The sequence below is a fragment of the Stenella coeruleoalba genome (assembly GCF_951394435.1).
Source record: "Stenella coeruleoalba genome assembly, chromosome: 10".
Taxonomy (NCBI): domain Eukaryota; kingdom Metazoa; phylum Chordata; class Mammalia; order Artiodactyla; family Delphinidae; genus Stenella; species Stenella coeruleoalba.
Window position 1 is genome coordinate 26182233 of NC_137156.1, and position 20756 is coordinate 26202988.

Sequence of the window (20756 nt, forward strand, 5' to 3'; positions counted from 1 at the left end):
TATAATTACAACTTCATAATTAACCTCTGAAACAGGTAATTCCCTGGTAAAGAGGGGAAGAAGAGTGCTGGGTAGATCGCTTCCAAGTGCATGTGGCTGAATGTGGGGGGTTCTAAAAGCATTGTAATAGGAAGTACAGATTTCCCTCCAAGACAGCTTGGCGAAAACATTGGAAGATGTTGAGCAGTATCTAAGCCCTGAATAGAGAGATTCAGGAAATAGAGGAGGAAAATAACGTGCTTAACCCACAATTTAGAGTACATAGGGAAGTAATGGATAAGGGGGCAATAATCTTTAAATTAAATCAAGTTTATAAAAATAGGCCCAGATCAGATATTCCCGAGTTGAAAATAAACCCTAGTACCCACATTAGATGATATTTCTTTTTGATTTTGTCTGACTTTTTTTTTTCCTGTACTTACATAAACCCCTCAGGAATACCCTTATAACATATCTTTCGTCAAGTTTTAAATTTCATTTTAGCTACTGGTTTTTCCTCTTTTTTTCCTTAGCATTTTATAGTCCAATGAGTACTGAAACACGGGGCAGTCATGGCATTTTACAGCAGAACAAACTGAGGGGACCATGGAGCCCAGCTGGGCCCCTCATTTCAGGGAAACATCCCAAGAGTTGGAGCCATTGCCTGTGGTCACACCATTGGCATGGTCACAACGATTAATCTTTATTTACCCACCTGCTTATCTACATATTTGGGTCTGTAAAGAATCTTAAATATGTAGCCATTGATATTTCTGTTTGTTTAATCCTGTGGTATGAATTCTCAGCTGCCTTGGCAAAGTTCTAGGTTAATATAAAGAAAATTAACTGTTGCAAGGAGATAAGAGAAATCTTGAAAGAGGGAGATAAAAAGGAAATGAGAGAGGAGTCAGGAAGTTTTAAAATGACTGGAAGAAGAAAAGTAACCAAATGACTGTCTTGTAACTGTGAAACTGAGTTTAAGGTGTAGAAAGAGCTTGGTCATAGCTTCTGCACTTGGTAGAAAGAAAATTAAAAAGAGAGACATGGCTTTACTTCTGATTGCCTCATGAACTTGGTGTTTATTTCTGGGAAAGAGGTCATAATCCCTGAATAGAAGTATGTTTGAAAGTGGTATGTTTTAGCTTAGGAGTAGAGGACTTCACGGCAAGCATTTTTTCATTTATTAAATTAGGTGTTGTCTAAGATGACAGTCAGTGGTAAAGCCTCGAAAATAAAATGTCAAGTTATAGAAGAGAAACAACTTAGTTTGCATTACTCGCTCAGCTTTGTAAAACGGTGTCCTCATAGCAAACATAAACACCTTGTGTGCCGTTCTACCCACACCCCTACTCCTCCAGCCCCCTCCCTCCCCCCCACCTCCCAGCTCCAGGGCATGTTTCATCTGAATGGAAGCCCCACTGTGTTTTCAGACTATCCACACATCTTTCCCTTTGTCCCCAAGATTGAGAATCCCCACCCACCAGATGCCAGATTGTGACTTTTCCCTCATTGTGCAGGGTGTACCTGGGCTGGACTCAGGTTTCCCCTGGCTCACGCAGTAGTATAACTCCTTAGTTAACATGTCAGACACTCAGGGGGCTGCTCTGTCCTGACCTGGAACTTTTTTTGTATATCCGCCCTGCTCCTGGCCTCTGGCCTCTCGTCAGCAAAGCAGGGAGGATCCAGTTGCTTGGTTTGTCATGGTCCGGAGGGGAGCATCCCTGTGCAGGGATCGCGGGGCTCAGCAGTAGCAGCAGGAAGCAGGGTCAGCACGCACAGCACGTCAACCTTGAACTTGAATGGAGAGAACTGCTGGCTGCCCTCCTTAGCAGCCTGCCCCAGTGCCCCATCCACTCAGACCCCCAAAACCAGGTTCTTCCTTTCTTTGGGTCTCTGCCCCACCTAGAAACTCCACTTCCTTCAGACCTAAGCCTGCCTCGGTTTGACAGTCCCCGTCTCGTTTCTGAGGACCCTTCTCAAGGTCAGTTGCTCTGTGACACCTTGAGAGGGCTTGGCTCTAGAGCAGTGATCCCAGCCTCTCCTGCCTCCCCGTGGTCCCGAGGAGCCTGACGCCTTCTGTCCCATCACGGTGCCCCCAGGGGTGCCCACGGTGCCTCCAGCCTTGCATCTCTCACACGCACCTCACTGGCTGTAGTTACAATGTTCCTTCCACATCTTTTCCGTCCCCTTGTTAGCATGGCTTCAGCATTAAGACATAAAAAAGCAAATGCCAGAACGACGTTTTACTTTATTTAACAAAGATAAATCACAGATTACAAACAAGATTATTTTGATTGTTTATTCCATTGCAGTTAGAACTGTGTGTTGTGAAGTAGTGTGAGAAAATTCAGTGAAATGATTCAAACATTCAGAACATTTAAAATGTAATTTTAGAGAATGATTGGTAACTAACTCGATAGGTGATCTGAATTGGCATAGATTCAAAACTTATTTTTTCTTTCCCTTTGCAATTTTTACTTAAAATTGTAAGTCCAAAACTACTTCAGAATATGGAAAATAAAATCATAGAAATATATTTATCTATGTACCTAACAAATATTGACATTACTGGTTTGAATTTTTTGTTTAAAGAGGAAATGACAAAAATGCATCTAAAGCACAGCCCCTTCACAGATTTGACTCTTCTGAAGTTCGTTTCTTTTCTGGATATGTTTGGGGTGTTTTTTGGTTTTTTTTGTGGTACGTGGGCCTCTCACTGTTTGTGTCCTCTCCCGATGCGGAGCACAGGCTCCGGATGCGCAGGCCCAGCGGCCATGGCTCATGGGCCCAGCCGCTCCGCGGCATGTGGGATCTTCCTGGCCGGGGCATGAACCTGCGTCCCCTGCATCGGCAGGCGGACTCTCAACCACTGCGCCACCAGGGAAGCCCCTGGATATGTTTTTATACTTTTACTAAACGTATGTATATGTGACAACTTACAGAATATTCTGAGACAATTTTTTTAACTTACATAAATGGTGTACAGTTTATACTCTTTATCAAATAGCTTTTTTCAGTCAGCATTATATTTTGAGAATATATGTTGAATCTTATGGATTTCATTTCATTAGTTTTAACTTCTCTGTATTATTTCAGTGTTAGAGTTTATTACGCCATTTTATCCATTTTTCTTTGGATGGACATGTAGTTATTTCCAATGTAACAATTTTGCATTGAGATCCTTGGAGAATTATTTCCCAACACTATCTTTCTCCTTTGCAGAAACTTCACTCTTGTTTTGCATTTTTTAATGTATTACAGAAACAAAATTGTATTATTTTCATAATTATTCTCCAAAGCAGCAATTCTCATGTGCTTTACTAGCTAGAAATAAATGTATATGCTGGCACTTGAGGTAAAAAGCTTTTGCAGTTAAGAAGGAATTAAAAAGTATGTTTTTTTCTTGATCAGAAACCTTCCTCCCCAAACAGAAACAATGTTGCATTGAATGTTATTGGACATGTCCCTGTGTGCAAATTTTATTTATTTATTTATTTAGGCCAGGTATACACTTAGGAGTTAATGACTGAATCTTGACACTCTCTTGTCTTTTAGTGGGGAAATTTTAATCCATTTTAATTTAGTATAATCGTTATATTGGAATAATTTCTATCACCTTTGTGTGTATGTGTGTGTTTGTATGTCTTCTTTGCTCTTTTTTTATTCCTTTCCTGCTTTCTGTTGCATTTTTTTTCATTTTACTGATTTAAAAGTTACTGTAATTCTATTATTTAGTAATTACCTATAAGTTTTTAACATGCACCCTTGACTTAATGAAGTCTAAAATGAATTACTGTTTCTACTCCTGAACAATACAAGGACCGTAGAAAATCTGGGCTCTGATCCCCCATCTTCCATGTTATTGTTGGCAGGTGTTTCATTCCACCTCTTTCTGAGGTCCTAAACAGTCATCATTACAGTCTGTGCTTACTGATTTTCTTTGCACACTGTTCATTTGTGAAATCCATTCTTTCCTTTGAGGTTCAGTTTTCTTCTGAAGTAGTTCCTTTTCTGGGAAGGGTAAACTCAGTCTCTGTTTGAGCATCATTTATGTGACTTTATGCTTGAATAGTATTTTAGCAGGGCGTAGAATTCTAAATTAGCAGTTATCTTCTCCCAGCACTTTGCAGATTTATCAGAGAAGTCTGCCGCACTCCCATTTTTGTTCATTTTGTAGGTAGTCTTTTTCTTTCCAGATATTTCTAAAATTGTTTAAGAATGAAACAGAGTGTGCCTAGATAGTAGTCCACTTTCATTTATCTCACTCAGGATTGTGTGCATCCAAGCTGAGAATTTCTGTGTTTCTGAATTTGGGAAAGTCGTCAGGCATCGTATCCTTGACGCTTCCTCCTCCTTCACCAGCTCTGGCTGGAGCTCCTATTAGACGTGTGTTGGACATTCTCACCCCTACGTATTCTCTCTCGTGTTTTTTGCATCTTTATGTCTCTCCTGCATTCCTCTAATTCACTTGTATTTTCAGTTGTGTCTAATCTGCTCTTTCAGCCATTTTTAGTTTCAGTTACTATACATTTATTTCTTCATAAAAATTCACTGCTTGTTCTTTTTTTCACTTCATAACATGGAAACATTGGGTTTTTTCCTAGTTAGATACAACTGTGATCTCAAACTTAACCATTTGCTGTATTGCTATTTGAAAATATCCTTTAAAAAATTTTCTTCCAGCTATATCTGTGAGGTCATGCTTCTGGGAATAATTATGATATCAATGTTAAATTTTTTTTTTTGGCCACACTGCACAGCATGTGGGATCTTAGTTTCCCGACCAGAGATCAAACCCACGCCCCCTGCATTGGAAGCGCAGAGTCTTAACCACTGGACCGCCAGGGAAGACCCTATGTTAAATTTCTTTACCTTTTTTAAAAACAAAAACAGGACAGTTTGTAGGGTGTCCCGTGTAAGCATCCCAAGCTAGTATTGCTGGGGTCATCTCAGGTAAACGTGTCTGCCCCAAATAAAAGAGATTTTTAAAAGAACTTGAATATAAGCTCACTTCCTCTTTTCTAACTTATTTTTTTAGGGGAAGCCTCACCTTACAGTTAGGCATCAGTGGTGTTGGAGTTTTTTTTGGAGTTTCATACAGCATTTCTGCCTTGTGTTAACGGTGGGGAGGTGGTTCAGCTTTCGCGCGGTTTGCTGCGTTGCCAGGACCAGACGTCAGTGGTTTTCTTCTTTGAATCTTCTCTTGAAGATTTCCGATGCTGCTTTATGCGGAGGATGAGAGAAGTTGAGCATTTGACGGGAAGGGTGTTTTGCTTGTGCTTTCCACCCCCTCTGTAATTGTGGCGTCGGTGCTGTCAGCACGTCTCCCCAGGCCCCCGACAGCACTGCCTCCCTGGCTCTGGCTTTGAAGGTCCTCGATAGAGCTGCAGAGCAGTTGTTCTGGAGACATTATATTCTAAACGGTCTTGTTTTTCTTTCCCTTCAGGCTTTCTTAAAATAGATATGTTATTGTGGAAAAAAATAGGATTTGGAAAAACACTTAAAGGACCTGGCAAGTAATTACTGAATTTTATTTAGAAATGATTTTGTTTCCCAAAATACTCTGAAAAAGACATTTAGTACTATTCTGCCTTTCCGCATTGAACAGAGGTTGAAACTCTGGTGAGATTAATACTCATAGGAAAGGCCCAACTATTGCCTAAAACACTTCTCACTCACAGTTCCCTTACCACTGAAACTCCTTGCTCAGAAAGAAGCTTCTCTCAGGGAGAAGCAGCACCTCAGTTACCTGCCTGTCCATTTACCTGGCACTGCCCTGAGGGAATGCCTGCAGTGGGAAGATGGAGAGAAGGATTCAGCCTTCTGACAGACAGCCTTCCCCTCAGCCACACTCCCAGGGGACAGGGAAGGGATGCCTTCCAGTAGAGAGGAAGCTTTGGCTTTGGTCCAGAGCCAGGCCTGACTCCTCTAAACTGACCCTACAGACCTTGGCAACTGAGCCTTACAGCTGGTGTAAAAAGGAACCAGTCTACAAATCCTCAACTAAAGCAGACTCAGTTTGTAAAGCAGGAGTCAGTAGGTAAGCTGGAGGTCTCTCTTTGTTTTTGTTTTTGTTTTTGTTTTTGCGGTACGCGGGCCTCTCACTGCTGTGGCCTCTCCCGTTGTGGAGCACAGGCTCCAGACGTGCAGGCTCAGCGGCCATGGCTCACAGGCCCAGCCGCTCCGCGGCATGTGGGATCTTCCCGGACCGGGGCACGAACCCGCGTCCCCTACATTGGCAGGCGGATTCTCAACCACTGCACCACCAGGGAAGCCCTGGAGGTCTCTCTTTAAATTCCACAGAGGATGCTCTGGTGGGGCTTCTGTATACAGTAGGAGCAGCAGCAGTGCAGACCTAGTCACGAGCCTTCAAGCGCTGGGGCAGAAAGAGCAGACATTTGTGTAGAGTCATAGCAAAGACTTATATATACAGTGCCTGCCTTATGCCAGGTAGTGGGTTCACTCACTGTTCATCACACTGTCACTGTCCCCTTTCTGCAGAGGCAAAGCCCCGGGTGGACCTGGGATTCGAGTCTGTGCTTCAGGCCATTGTGCGTCACTGCCTCAGAACACTGAGCCTCAGCTTGGGTTTTCTCTCCCAGCCAGTCCCATAAAATATAAAATGAGTGTTTCTTGTGGGGTATGTGGAAGCAATTTACCAGAAACCACCTCTCAGGAGGCTGAATAGTGAGACAAAAGGACTGCCAGCGTAAGTGGACAGGGCCCAGGGTTGAGGGAAGAATGCCAGACATACCTGTGTCAGGCTGGGCTGAGGACAAGCTGTTTCTTTGTGCTTTGTTCTGAAGCCTTCTCTAGTGTACAGAGCCTGGCCTTATGACGTAACCAAGAGTATTGCAGTCAGCTGTAACCCAAGGGGTTCCTGGGCCTCAGTGGAAAAAAACACTTTGGGAGGCCACAGGTATGAAATTATCTTAATGGGCACCCTTCTGCTCTGGACAGGAAAGATTTGAAATTCAAAACCACATGCTTTGACTTGACCCTGTTCCATAATGGCATTGCCAATATTGGCCAGCTAAACCTTGGAGAAAGAGGTGCTTTTAATTTGGGAGTAGCTGATGGTTCATTTGAAACCAAACATCTGCTGAAGATAAAGATGCAGCGAAAGGTCTGCTTTTCCATAGAATTCTTCATGAATAGAGTATCTCCATTGTGTTCTTACTAAAGACACAAAAACAGACAAAGAAGGTCAGAGGAGCTTGGAAGTGCTGTTAGAGACATTGCATTTGGACCAAGAGTCAGGATTCCTAGGTGCTGGTCCCGGCAGTGCCACTGAGAAGCTGTGTGACTTTGGACCAGCCATATCAGTACTCGTCTCTGTTTCCTTAATAAAAAGCATGACCTTGTACCGGTTCTAAAAAGTACACACTTGTAGATGCCACAGGAGCAGTCAAGTCTGGGAAGATGTCAACCTCACACGCTTTGGGTGGTGGTGCTTATTTTAGCAAAGTCCCTCGGGTCCTGGGATGGTTGAATTTCAGCGTGGATAGTGTCTGTTCCCGTTACCTTTCATTCCATTTCTGCTTAGGGGGAAATAACCACACAGCTCATCAAACCCTCATCACTAAATCCATTAGCCCCTTTTGGAAAGGGGTCACCTTACTGCTCTGACATCTTGGGTTGTTGGGGTGAGTGAACTGATGAGGGCCACACAGGATGACATTTTTCTGCTGAAAGTGTTTCAAATGATCTTGTTTCTTGAGATGCTTTGGTGGCATTACAGAAAGTGCCTTGGAAGTGGTTATCATGCTATAGGGTATACATTTGTGGTTAAATTGTGGTGTTAGATGAGAAAAGTCAACTCTCACCTAGACAATCAACTAGAGATGAATCACTCCGTGAACTGCATCATCCAGACCCAGCTGTGTATTCACCTCAGTTTTCTTCTTTAAGTGAAAAGATGCATGAAACCACTTTTGGTTATTGAATTTGTCTCATAAGGAGAGAAGAAAGCTTCTAGCTAGGCTTTAATTATAGCTCTGCACACGCCCATGGCCTAATTGAAGTTTGCTTTACTCCAGAGAAGGAGTGGTGGTTCACAGCGGTGCTGTGTGTGTCTTGGTTACTGGGGAGAAGCCAGGTGTAGGGTACTTAGTGCTCCCTCGGTGGTTCTTGGAGTGGCCGGTGGGATCCGGAGCTGGGGCGGTGGTGGCCAGCTGCTTGCTGTGGCCTGCTTTTCCACTGGAGCACGGACCTGCCCTGTCGGGGTGACTTCCAGAAGTCAGGGTAGAGCCCTGCCCTCACTTCCAGTGCCTCCCCTTTGGTCCCACCTCCTGGGCCCTCCCTGGGGCTGCAGTGTGATGAGCTGCCCAGAGCAGCTCTTGGAGGGAAGGCCGGGCGTTGGCTGAGAGCCTCCAGGGTCTGGTACTCAGACATGCCGTTTTTTTCTGATGGGAATGGAGAGAGCAGGACCCTGATACTGGCCACTTGTACGGAGGGTGGCTGAGAAGCTTAGGTGAATAAACTTGAACTCGGGTGCTTGATCCTCACGTATTAAATATCCTGTCCCTTTTGAAGCCAAGGATATTTAAGAATTAAACTCCATGTCACCAGTATGACATTTAATGAGGACTGGTTTTCATCTTGTGAACGGAAACTTTTATTTTCCCCTGCAAATAAAACATTGGGCCTAGATTTAAGGGGCAAGAAGCAGCACCTTGAACACTTTGTTTGTTGTTATCGAGCAAATATTTGTTCAACATCCCTTATGTACGAGTCCCCGTTCCATCTCCCTCCACCCCCGTGATGGATTCTGTGGATGCAGATGTGCAGACACAACCTCTGAGAGCTTACAGAGGAGCTTCAGACAGAGCCAGTGACGGGTCTTAAAGGAGCATGTAAGCACATAGGTGTAAGTCACGGCGGCTCAGAGGCAGGAGACGGGCTTCAGCTGGAGTGCTCAAGGGAGCAATCATGAAAAACAATAAAATTTTAGCTGACCTTTGAAGGATGAATAAGATTTTGAGAGCTGGAGGTGGGGGTCCATGGGTGCAGAGAGCACTGCAGTTGAAAAGGATAAAGTAATGGTCATTTCTAACAGTTGCTGTGCTTATCCTCTATACCAGGTTGGGTGAGATAAGCATTACACACATCTTGTTAACGTCTCACGGCAGCCTGAACAGGCCAGAGTATTATTTTTATCCTGTTTGAAGAGTGAGGAAAATGAGGCCTGAAGAGCTGCCATCTGTTTTTGTAAATAAAGGAACAGGCATGGTTTGCTGTTTCATAGTATTTTTTGTGCTCCCTCCCTCCCATTGGTGATGTAAAAGAACTGCAAGTTTCTGTTTCTAAGGAAAGGCTTCTGTGAACAAAGATTTTACATTCTCTTCTGGTGTTTTTGAAAGTTGTTTCCCCTTTTTTACTGCCAAGGGGCAAAAGCAGATGTGCTTAGAGGGGATGCCCAGAAGTGGTGACGCGTTTGCTTTGAAGTCTTCACACTGTCTCTCCTAGTTGCTCCTGTGACCAGAAACACGGAATCATGCAACAGCCAGCTGGGCTCAAGGGGTGGGACTTCCTACAAGGGGAACAGATTTTGCCCTTGGAGAAGGTATCTCACCTGGGAGAGGCTCACACCTGTGATCTAGGCTTCTTTATCTCCATCCTTTAACCCAGTGGAGTTCCAAAAAGTTCTTTCTCTGTACCCTCCAGCCACAGAAGAAAATTTATCAGCGCCCTCATGGGGTAGAAGGAAGGGCAGCAAAGAACATTGTGCCAAGATGACACCTCTCTTCCCTCAGGTTTCCACCCCAGCGCGGGCACACACACACACACACACGCGCGCGCGCGCACACGCACACACACACGCAGCCCACTTTAGACTCAGGCTTTGTGTCTTGCTGGTTGGGACTTCTGGTAGGTCTGCACGCGGTGTGCTTAACTGGCATGACTTTAGGAAGGGGAAGACCAGAAAGATAATATACCTTCCAGTAAATTACCTGTGGGTCTGGTTTTTCAAAGATAGTATAGTGTAGTTTATGTGTGGTCTGTTTTCAAAAAAATCTTAGTAACTGTAGAAAATTAAAACAGAACCTTTGGAAATAATTTAATACAGCCTCATCTGCTTACAGTAAAGAATGACCAAGGTCCAAGGGAATTAGCTGGCATGTCCCAGGTTGCTCACTAGCCCTGGTACTTCTGCTCCCTAATCCTGGGTTCTTTTCATCATAAAATGATGGGCTGGTCTTTGGCCGCAAAAACCGTGTTAGCTCTTACAGGAGTTAGTAGAAGGAAAACCAGATTGAAGCAGGGTGTTGAGTGTGCTGGCTTTTGTCTCTGAGGGTGGAAGTTTAACCGTTTGTCTTCAGACCTTTGTGATCAGCTGATGTTCCCTGAGGGTATCTGTGTGCCGCTGCCCTCCCCCGCAGCCAAACTCTGTTGGAGGACAGTGTAGGGGAAGGTGGTCAGTGCGAGGTTCTAAAGTCCTGTGTCTCGGTTACATCTTTTGTGCAGCGCTGGTAGGTGAACCATTTCTTACGTGAATCAGGTAGCATGAAACCAGTGGTTCCCACTCCTAGTTTCACACTGGAATTGCCTTGCAAGCTTCTGGTTTAATGGTCTGGGGGAAGCCAGGCATTAGCAATTTTTTTTTTTTTTTTTTTTGCGGTACGCGGGCCTCTCACTGTTGTGGCCTCTCCCGTTGCGGAACACAGGCTCCGGACGCTCAGGCTCAGCGGCCATGGCTCACGGGCCCATCTACTCCGCGGCATGTGGGATCCTCCCGGACCAGGGCACGAACCCGTGTCCCCTGCATCGGCAGGTGGACCCTCAACCACTGCGCCACCAGGGAAGCCCCCATTAGCAATTTTTAAAAGCTCCCCCGGTGAGCCTGTCCTACAGCTGGAATGGGAACCACAGCTTAACAGTTCTCAAACATCAGTGGCATCAAAAATCACCTGTGAAACAACCAGTTTTCACACTGCGGAGCTTCACACCCAGAAATTTCTGATTCAGTGGGTCTGGGGTTAAGCCTCAGATTTTATATTTCTAGCTAATTCCTGGGTGATGGTGCTGCTGCATTGGGACCACACTTTATAAACCATAGGATTGGATTCTCTAGGGTTTTGGCTCTGAAGCTCCAGGCAGGGCTCAGGTATTTGCATGTCTTTTGAGTTCCCACATGATGCTGGTGCAGCTGGACTAGGGAACACATTGAGAACCACACTTGGGGGCCCAGTGGCCGGTTCCTCGTCTTGGCTCCCCAGATGAGCTCAAGCACGACAAGACAGACCACCTAAGGTTTCTCCTCCCATGGCCCCACTTGACCACCAGAGGGAGAGCCACCGGGAACAGTTGAGGATGCCAAGGCTTCAGGAGATGGTGGTGGGCTTCGGTCTCCGTGGAGAAAGGCGCATCTCGTGGGTGTCTGGCTGGCTGGAACATAGTGGACACGCACAGGGTGGTCAGATCACACCTTCCTTCTGGACCGTTGGAGCAGGTCCTTAGGTCTCCCCCTAGCCGGGCATCACCCTCATGTGCGGGTGAGGCAGCTGAGGCCCTCGTGGAGAACTGGCGACCCTGCAGCTCTGCACCCCAAGTCCGGGGTCCTCACTGTGCCACCACAGTGCCTACTCTGCCGCAGGTGAGTTCCGAGGCGTGGGCACAGTTCCTCAGTTCGCAGAGGTCTCATTCATGGATCCGGAGACGACACAGCAGCGGAAAACAGTGAAGAGGCTCAGGCTGGACTCGGTTGCCCCAGGCTTGCAGCAGGGGGGCTCCAGACTGGCATCAGGATCACCTGGGAACCTGCTAGAAGCAGGAATTCTTGGGCCCCACCCCAGACCTGCCAGACCAGAAACACTCCCCGGCAATCTGCCTTTCACTGTGCCCTTGAGGTGGTTCTGGTCCTACACACTCAGGTTTGAGAAAGCCTGTGGTTTCCCCTGAGGCCGTGGCAGGGCAGGACCCAAGCCCATGACTGGAAAACTTGGGCCTCGGAATTGGCGAGGTGCCTGTGATGGGCCCAGGGGAACTGAGGGTTCTGGAGAGAGGCAGCCTGGCAAAGCAGGGCCTGCCCCTTGTGAAATTGAGTCCCTAGTCATGTAAACCCCCCTTGGTTCACGCTCCCTTGTCATTATGGTTTTTTGCCCGGACCAAACTTGCCTCAGCACAGCCCAAGGTCAGTCTGCACAGATTCTCAAATTAATGAACTTTAATTGAATAGGACTTCTCCTGGTTCTTATTTTGTTGGTGATTAGCTTTTTCCCTTTTTCTTTTTTTTTTCCAGTTAGTGACGGGAGTATGGGAAGGCCAGTACAACTTCTTCTGTCAGGGCACACGCAGTGGAGGAGAAGCAGACATGAAGGTATTGTCTTTTTTTTTTTTTTAATAACTAAATTGTTCAAAAGACAAGATGGCCATCCAGGTGATCCCTGTGGACATTTTTTAAAGAACTTTAAAAGCAGTATGTGCACATGGTATGAGAACTTAAGCAGCATGAAAAGTATAGAATGGAAACTAAAATCTCCCTCTCTGCAAAAAGTAAGTCCTGTTAACAGCTTCCAGGGAAAAAATGTGCATGCATTTATCAGTATTTGTGCTCTGTTTATATAAACGGGATCGGAAGGATGTCTTAAGTGTTTTAATCATTCCTCTAAGTGGCCTCTGAGTGTGGTCTGCCGGTTCCAGCTTCCACTCTGGCGTGTTTTTTGGGTTTTGTTTTTAACAAAACGCTGCAGTCTACCCTCAGCGTGGCAGTCATTTCCTTAGAGACCCCGTGTGGCACGTTTAGTCGGGCAGAACCTGGCACTGGATACCCTGATTCCTTTCTTCCTCTGCCTCGTGTCTGTCACCTGCCCCACGCCAGCCCCTGAAAGCAGAAGTGCCTTTCATGTGGTTTTCTTCCTCCGATGGCTCTGTAGGCTCCTTCCAGAGGGAACAGGAGGCCGGCGGGGATCTGTTAGAGACTTGAAAAGGGTTGGTGGACCTTTGAGAGCTTTCCCTGCCTCCACTCCCTCCAGCCCCCCACCCAGCCCCTGGTGTTCTGGCTAAAGGCACTGCAGAGTGACGCTTTGGCAGGGCCAGTCGGGGGGAGCGGGGGCGGTGGGATCCTGGGGTTGAGCGCAGAACCCGGAAGATGCTGACGGCCCCTTCCTCCTAGATCATCCGCGTGCTCTGGTGGTACTACTTCTCCAAGCTCATTGAGTTCATGGACACCTTCTTCTTCATCCTGCGCAAGAACTACCACCAGGTCACGGTCCTGCATGTGTACCACCACGCCTCCATGCTCAACATCTGGTGGTTCGTGATGAACTGGGTCCCCTGTGGCCACTGTGAGTCGGGCATCTTTGGGGACAGGTGTGAGCGGAAAGGCTGAGTTGAAACTAAGGCTTTGAGAAAAGGTGTTGTTTCTGTAGATATCTAGGTCAAGCCTTTGAATGTGGTGTCCAGGTTGCCTTTAACGATAGTCTGCGTGGCCTGTGCACTCAGCAAGCTGACAGAACCTTTTTCTAGTTCGGTGCACATCCTGTGCTGATTTGGCAAGATGAGGGAAAGACCAGATTCCCAGCCTGGGGCACATGAAGAAATCAGGACAGAGTTCTCTATTCCAGATTGTCCCTGATCCTTGTTCCCCTATAATTTGGAAGACGTTTGACTGACAGGGACAGACCAGGAAGATGGAATCACACCATGGAGTGGGCACCGGAGAACAAGCTTTAGCTGTAGTACCTCAGGGAGTCTGCACATACTCTGCTATAGTGGCCCTCGCCTTCCTGAAGCGTGTTTAGCTGAGCAGCTTCTGTGACAAGCACCAACGTTTGAAGTAAATTCTCTAAGAAGGATGTGGACCGCTTGTAGTCTGAAGTGTCCTGTAATTTCCAGAGATTTAAGTTGTCCCCGTCAGTGTCAGCCCAGGAGTTCGAACATGTCCCAGTCAAAATTTCTGTCATCCATCACCAACAGATTTTGACCAGGACCCCTTGAGTCTATTCACAATATGTTTTTCCCCAGGATTAGCACCACCCTTGATTAACTTGGCCCACCAGGATTCACATAGAGGATTTTAGAACCAGAAGGGACTTTCCAAGTACAGCTCCTTCCAGTTTGGGAGAACCCTGAGACCAAAGAAGGGTTGGTAGAGCTCACGCCTCATGGCCGTGGGTTACCTGACTTAACTTTCTAATAGAAACGGCACCTCCCCACATTAGAAGAGGACTTTAAATGTCAAAGATCCCACAGGATGACAGATGATCACCAGCCCCACCTGGCCGATGAGAAACAACTAGAGAATGGGCGTGACTTGTCCAAGGTCACGTGGCCAGTTCCTGTCATAGCCCAGCCTGGTGTGTCTGACGGCACAACCCAGCCTGGTGTGTCTGACCGCACGAGGGGGAAAACTGGTAGCTTTGCTTGATTGCTCACTGTGGGGGCAGAGGGCGGAGAGTCTGAAAAAAGACCTGCTGGTTCTACTGGAAATTACAAATTAAGACATAAATAATGGGTCTCTCATCTCTAAGGAACGAGGCTCTGGACTCTATTATTGATAAGAATATATGGCCTCCGCACTGCGGTCCTGGGGAATAACTAGGAGGTGCTTTCAGAGACCTCTCCAGACCTCAGCAAATGTGTAGAGGCGGCCAGCTTTGAACGTGCCGCCCACTGGCTGCCCCCCCCCCCACATCTGCAACGCAGCAGTCACAGGCACTTGGGCAGCTGCCTCTGGGAGCCACTGGGGGCCTGGCAGCAAAACCTTTAGGTGCCAGAGTGGGGCGGGTGGTCTCCTGACTCCTGTGCTGGATGCCCACCGGGTAGCTGCGCAACAGACCCTGGGCTTAAAGCATCATGACGACTGCCTTCCCTGGGTGGAAATTGAACTCCGATTGCATGCCCGTGCAGTGCCAGATTGCTGCCGCCGTGTCTGCTAGCCCCTGTTCAAAAACACTTTGTGTTTTTTTTGATTTAAAAGGAATCTTGGATTTTATTTGTGGCCTGTTACATATAAAACATGGAGGCATCCTCCTCCCCAATTCCCTCTGTTCCTGCAGCTTATTTTGGTGCCACACTTAACAGCTTCATCCACGTCCTCATGTACTCGTACTACGGTCTGTCGTCCGTCCCTTCCATGAGGCCGTACCTCTGGTGGAAGAAGTACATCACGCAGGGGCAGCTGGTGAGTGACGTGGCCTCTTTCCCCCAGGACTTGCCACCTGGGGAACGCCAAGCTCTTCCCGGGGCGCTCTTGCTGCCCTCCTGGCTTCCTTGTTGTCTACGAGCACCTAAGATGTGGCTTTCCCATCCTCTCTCTCTCGGTCCAGTTAAACTCCTTGAAGTGGGCAGAGCAGGGCATCGTGTTCATTTCAGTCGATGGAGAGACCGTGCCTGTGAGGGTGCAGCTAGTTGGATTGCGGAGCAAGGATTAAGTCGAACTCTCTGACTTCCAGTTCAGCCATTTGTTCTGAGTTTGTGCACAGAGCATGTGTGTGTGCACATGTTTTCTAATCAGAACCCAAATCCAAGGTGAAACCTGTGTATGTGTTTCCAGGATTTGCTGGGAGGAGCGTGAGCCCAGGGCGCTAGCTTATTAGGCAGCAAGGATGCAGGTGCCGGGCGACCTCTCAGCCTGTGTGGTGGTGAGGGTGGCACTGCTGTGCCTCAGGTGGCGGCCCCCTTCCTGGGCCCACGTGCCAGGGCCACCCAGCAGCTGTTCGCACTTGGTGGTTATTTCCCACCGTCCTTCTTAAAGCTTTCCTCAGCTGTCAGTATGTTATACACCCTATTCCTCTCCCTTCCTGATTTCTTTCATAAACTAATTATTAACACTATTACTACTCACATTAAAATCCTGACATTTGTTGAGTTTACTACGTGCCAGGCTCTCACGTCAAGTAAGCAGTTTTACATGGATTGTCCCAGTAGCCTGATTTCGTGTTATTACCCCTGTTTTATAGACGAGGACATGGGAGCAATAGGCCAGAGCTAGCTAACCTGTCAATATTAGGTATTAAACTCTTGGCCCTGGCCTTGCCTTATTGGTACATTTTTTTCTAAGGAAACCAAGCTGATTCAGATCCCTCCAAGCCAACTGCAATTTTTCAATATTGAAAGATAACCTTCTGGGGAAAAAAAAATCCGAGGAGACCTTCTGAGCTGCTTATGTGTTTGGCGTTTCGTTATCATCTTTGCCAGCGGCTGGACAGGCCTTGTTAATTTTCTCCTTACCCACCTGTGAGGAAGGATAATTGTTCTTCAGCCTCCCTGTTACACTTGAGAAGCGACGCAGAGATCGATTTGCTCCACGCGGCGTGGCTCTGCAGAAGCAGAATTTAGAGCAGCCTGGAGAGGCGGTTTCCCATTAGGCTCTGCCCTTTGAGGTGGAAGATTGCACCCAGTTCGCCTAGATTTATTCTGCACACCACTTACAGTTTCTTCTCAGTCTAGAATACTTAACCTTAAAAAAGGAAACAAACAACAGCAAAAAACAGTTCCCTACATGGAAGCACTGAAAGGTGGGCCCGAAATCCAGTGGGCAGAGCCCTGCCCTCCGCTGTTAACTCCTTAAAGGAAGCAGCAGCCACGCCTTATCTTAGCCCCTTCTCCCCATTTCCCTCGGCCCTTCCCCTGCTTCTCAAGATTGACTTGTCAGAAATAATCTAGGGAATTAGCATTATATGCCAGTCAGAGTATCAGTCTGTCTGCCAGCCTCAGCCTTCACCAAACCAGAAGGTCCACGGATAAGGATGGGGAAAGTGTCCCGTGGGATTGCACGTCCTGCGGTGAGGTCCCTGGTCCCTCTAAACATACACCCCACGCCCATCCTTCCTTTACAAAGAAAACAAAAAACAAAACTCTTGCATCTCCTATACTGTATTCCTGAACTGTGTGTGTGGTGTGTGTGTGTGTGTGTGTGTGTGTGTGTGTGTGTGAGGTTTTTTAAACGCGTTTTCCATTTTCTCCTCCAGCTTCATTGAGATGTAATTCACATATAGTATTGTGTACGTTTAGGGTGTACAGCGTGATGACTTGATATATGTATCTGTTGTGAAATCTGCCCTCAGCAACTGCCGAATGTACAACGCAGTGTTGCCGGCTGTTCCCCAAGGTTTAGAGAAGATGGTTTCAGTAGTTGGAAGGGGAGGAGTGTATACGTAGGACCCATTCAGATGTATAACGAGTTTGGGTACGTTTAGCATATGCACCGTGTTTTTGGAATGACCTCTGTACCTACAGAAAGGTTAATAAGCGTTCCTTCCCAATCTTGGGGGTGCGGGGTAGAGCGCCCATCTGGCGGATGCCTTGGCCCTGGGCCGTGGCCGCGTGCTCAGCTGTGTCTCCTCCCCCACCAGGTACAGTTTGTGCTGACCATCCTCCAGACCAGCTGCGGGGTCATCTGGCCGTGCGCCTTCCCTCTTGGTTGGTTGTATTTCCAGATTGGATACATGATTTCTCTGATTGCCCTCTTCACAAACTTCTATATTCAGGTAAATCTCACTCTTCTGTGGCGGTTGAGATTTGGGGTCCTTGCAGCCAAGGCCCTCATTCGTTCCCTATGGGGAGCCCCTGCCTTGGTGGGGCTGGGGTGGGGGTCGCTGCCAATGGAGGAGGAGGTACTGAAGTCTGTCCAGGCCTCTGGAGTTCCAGGTCTTCGATGAGGGAGGCTCGGGGTCCCTGTGGGAAAGCAGAGCTGTCCAGCAGGCCCCGTACCGCCTCCCTCGTGGCCACTGCAGACCCGCCATAGGTGAGTCTCAACGCCATGTCCCTCAGCCCCACTGCCCTAGACTTTGGGGCTTAACTAAATGTCTCAAGAAATTTCCATCACAGACCCCAGTTATAAACAGAAATCAGCCTTTCGTCCTGGTTTTCTTACACTTTCTCTCCCCGCTGCTCAGGTTTGGGGGTGTGGGTCGTTCCCAAGTGCATGATGTGATGTAGGTTTTTGCTCGTGGAAGGGTCTGTTTAGGGCAGGTTACCTACAGGGGAGCCTGACCTTTTGCAGCCACAGGTGACTCCCCTGTGTCCCGTCACCCCTGGGGCTCGTGTGTTCGTGCTCCACGGGCAGGGCCTGGTTCTGGGCAGGCATATAGGGGGTGGTCAGGAGCAAGGACAGAGGGAGTAAAGCCGGGTCACATTGAGCATCCCTCCCCCCGGGGCGGGGAGGGGCAGAGCAGCATGTTTGCCCCTCCCTGCACCCCATGCAGGCAGACACCTTTCCCCAGACACACCTGGGGTGGCGGCTTTGAGTTGCATTCACATCTTGCTGGGCTGGTGGTTCATGCTACACTTCGGGGCAGCCACCAGGTATGAGGGAGGTCAAAGGATAGGACCCGACGAAGCTGAAGCCACCCTGTTTTGACTGCCCTCGTGGCAGAGCACTCTGTACGTAAAGGGCCGAAATAGTTGCTGAAGTCATGAGGCAGTTTTGAAGGCAGAGGATGTGAGTGACAGAAGGTACCGCAGTGGGAGCGTGGAAGGGCAGAGCTGAGTGAAGTGTAAATTGTGTTTTCTGTCTAACTCTCAGATAACATTGATACAGTGAGCCTGTGACTCACTGAACTTACCCAGGCTGAGCCTCAAAGAAATGGAAGAGTGATTGAAACCAGTGGCAAAAAATCATTTTCCTGGTCGCTTGACCACAGACGTTGCTTCTTGATATGATAGCACTGGTCCCCAAAGGCTCTAACGTTAGGGATGCAGCTGGGCCCCCGCCGTGGTTGCCATCTGCCCTTATGCCTTGCAGACCTACAACAAGAAGGGGGCCTCCCGGAGGAGAGAACACCAGAACGGCTCCGTGACGGCCGTGAACGGCCACACCAGCAGCTTTTCTTCTCTGGAACACAGTGTGAAGCCGAGGAAGCAGCGTAAGGACTGAGGCCCAAGGGTTGACAGCCTCTGAACCCCGTCGTCTGATTGTAAGCACAAATGAATTGTGCCCAATGCTCGTTAACAGCTGCTGTAACTAGTCGGCCTACCATAGTGTGACTCACGTAGGACCTCTTCCATCAGTTCCAAACCCCTAGGAAATGTAGACAGATTACCCAAGTAGGCATAAGATTTTTAACATTTCTGGGCTCTCACCGACCCCTGCGCTAGACTGTGGAGGGCGTGTTGTTGTAGTACACGACACTGCTGTTGCCTTATTAGTTATAACATGATAGGTGCTGAATTGTGATTCACAATTTAATAACACTGTAATCCACACTTTTTTTTTTTAACTGTAGACCATGCATGTGATTGTAAATTTGTATAATAATGGTGTTACAGTAGAGAAACACACATGCCTTAAAAGTTAAAAAACAGGGCCCAAAGCGTATTCGTTTAAATTAGGGTATGTTTCAAGTTTTTATTCATTTCTAATAGCTCTGTTCAGAAAAGTCAAAGACCATGACTTATGAAACTATCGTGTGACACGTAGTTTCAAGTGACTTGTACATGTGAAATCGGCACCTTCAGTTTTGTAATATCGGCTTTAAATCAGGCAGGTTCAAATCTAGTGGAACAGTCAGTTTAACTTTTTAACAGATCTTATTTTTTTATTTTGAGTGCCACTATTAATAATGTAAAAAGGGAGGGGGGGTTCTAAAGCAGTCTTGATGAAACTTAAAATATATATTCTTTGTCTTCAGGATTTTAGGAAGTGTGTAGGATGAGTAGGCCGTTTTAAATTTCAGAATTGCTTCAGTGTTTTTATACAGGAAACAAAGCCCATTTTGCTTTCCACTTGTGAGAGAAGATTTATACTTTTCAAGAGAGATGATTAAATGTTTACCATTTGACAGAGTCCCAGAGATGAGCAGTGGGGAACTGGTTGCCAGGGTCCAAATTTGGGTTGATTTCTGTACTATTTGTTTTGACACAAACTTCCTTTGAAAATGTGCCTAGCTTACCAAAATGAATTAAAGGTGGGGAAAGGACCTTAGAAAAATTTAAGGTAAAATTAAACAGATAGCTGCCGCATGAGAGAACTGGGGGATTGGATAGAGATGGTTTGTTTAATGTAAATCTAATAGCACCTGTAATTTTTTTATCCTGCTTCAAATCTAAAGATTTGTTTAGAAATACTTGTTTAAAAATAAGACTGCTTATCATAAAATCATGTCTCATACCCTAGAGGCAGTGGTCAAACAGATAAGGACTGTTGTGTGTGTCATCTTAAAGTGTTGGAATTTAGCCTCGGAATAACCTTCTCCGTCTGGAGGAAAAAAACATTCACTGAACCACTCGTGACACATCTGAGAAGGTCATTGACAATGTGTGAACGAATTGTTGGTTTGATATTTATGTAAATATCAGTTTATCATGCTTTAATTTTGCACATTCGTGTTATAGGGAGCCAGTTGGTTCTCTTACTTAGTCTTGTGGGATTTCTGTTTGGAAGGAGTCACAGCATCTGTTTACATTTACCTTATCAGATCTAGAATGTGTATATTTGTAAATGTATGTCTTCCTAGGTCCTAGTTTGCAAATGTCTACATATTTCAATACAGAACGTATAACATTCAATAGTGTGCTGTCAAAGTGTGCTTTAGCTCATCTGGATATACCCACAATGTTAAATAATGTCTAAACATTAATCATTAAAATGTTTTTGATTACCTGTGCTTAGTTTTACATTGTTTATGCGCTGCTAATTCTGAATGACTGGAGAAAAATCCGCTTTCTTCACCATCTAGGAACTCACCCCAATAGATATAAATAATTCAGTTTGGAAGGTTATGTTGTGGCTCAGCTCACAGGAGGAGGGATCGATCCCCACATCGTAAGACATGGTGGTGGCTGAACCCCAATTTCCTTCCTCTAAGCCTTTCCGAGTTTCCCCACTAAAGGCC

General features: G+C 46.7%; 1 protein-coding gene across 1 annotated transcript in view; it reads left to right on the plus strand.

The window, feature by feature from the left end:
* ELOVL5 (ELOVL fatty acid elongase 5) overlaps positions 1-20522 on the plus strand; it is a 69050-nt gene extending 48528 nt beyond the window's left edge. Inside the window, exons 4-8 of the mRNA XM_079935702.1 lie at positions 12221-12298; positions 13094-13265; positions 14979-15103; positions 17277-17411; positions 18668-20522. Coding sequence (XP_079791828.1) covers positions 12221-12298; positions 13094-13265; positions 14979-15103; positions 17277-17411; positions 18668-18799 — 642 coding nt within the window. The 3' untranslated portion in view covers positions 18800-20522. The remainder of the gene's footprint in view (positions 1-12220; positions 12299-13093; positions 13266-14978; positions 15104-17276; positions 17412-18667) is intronic.
* The last annotated feature ends 234 nt before the right edge of the window (positions 20523-20756 follow it).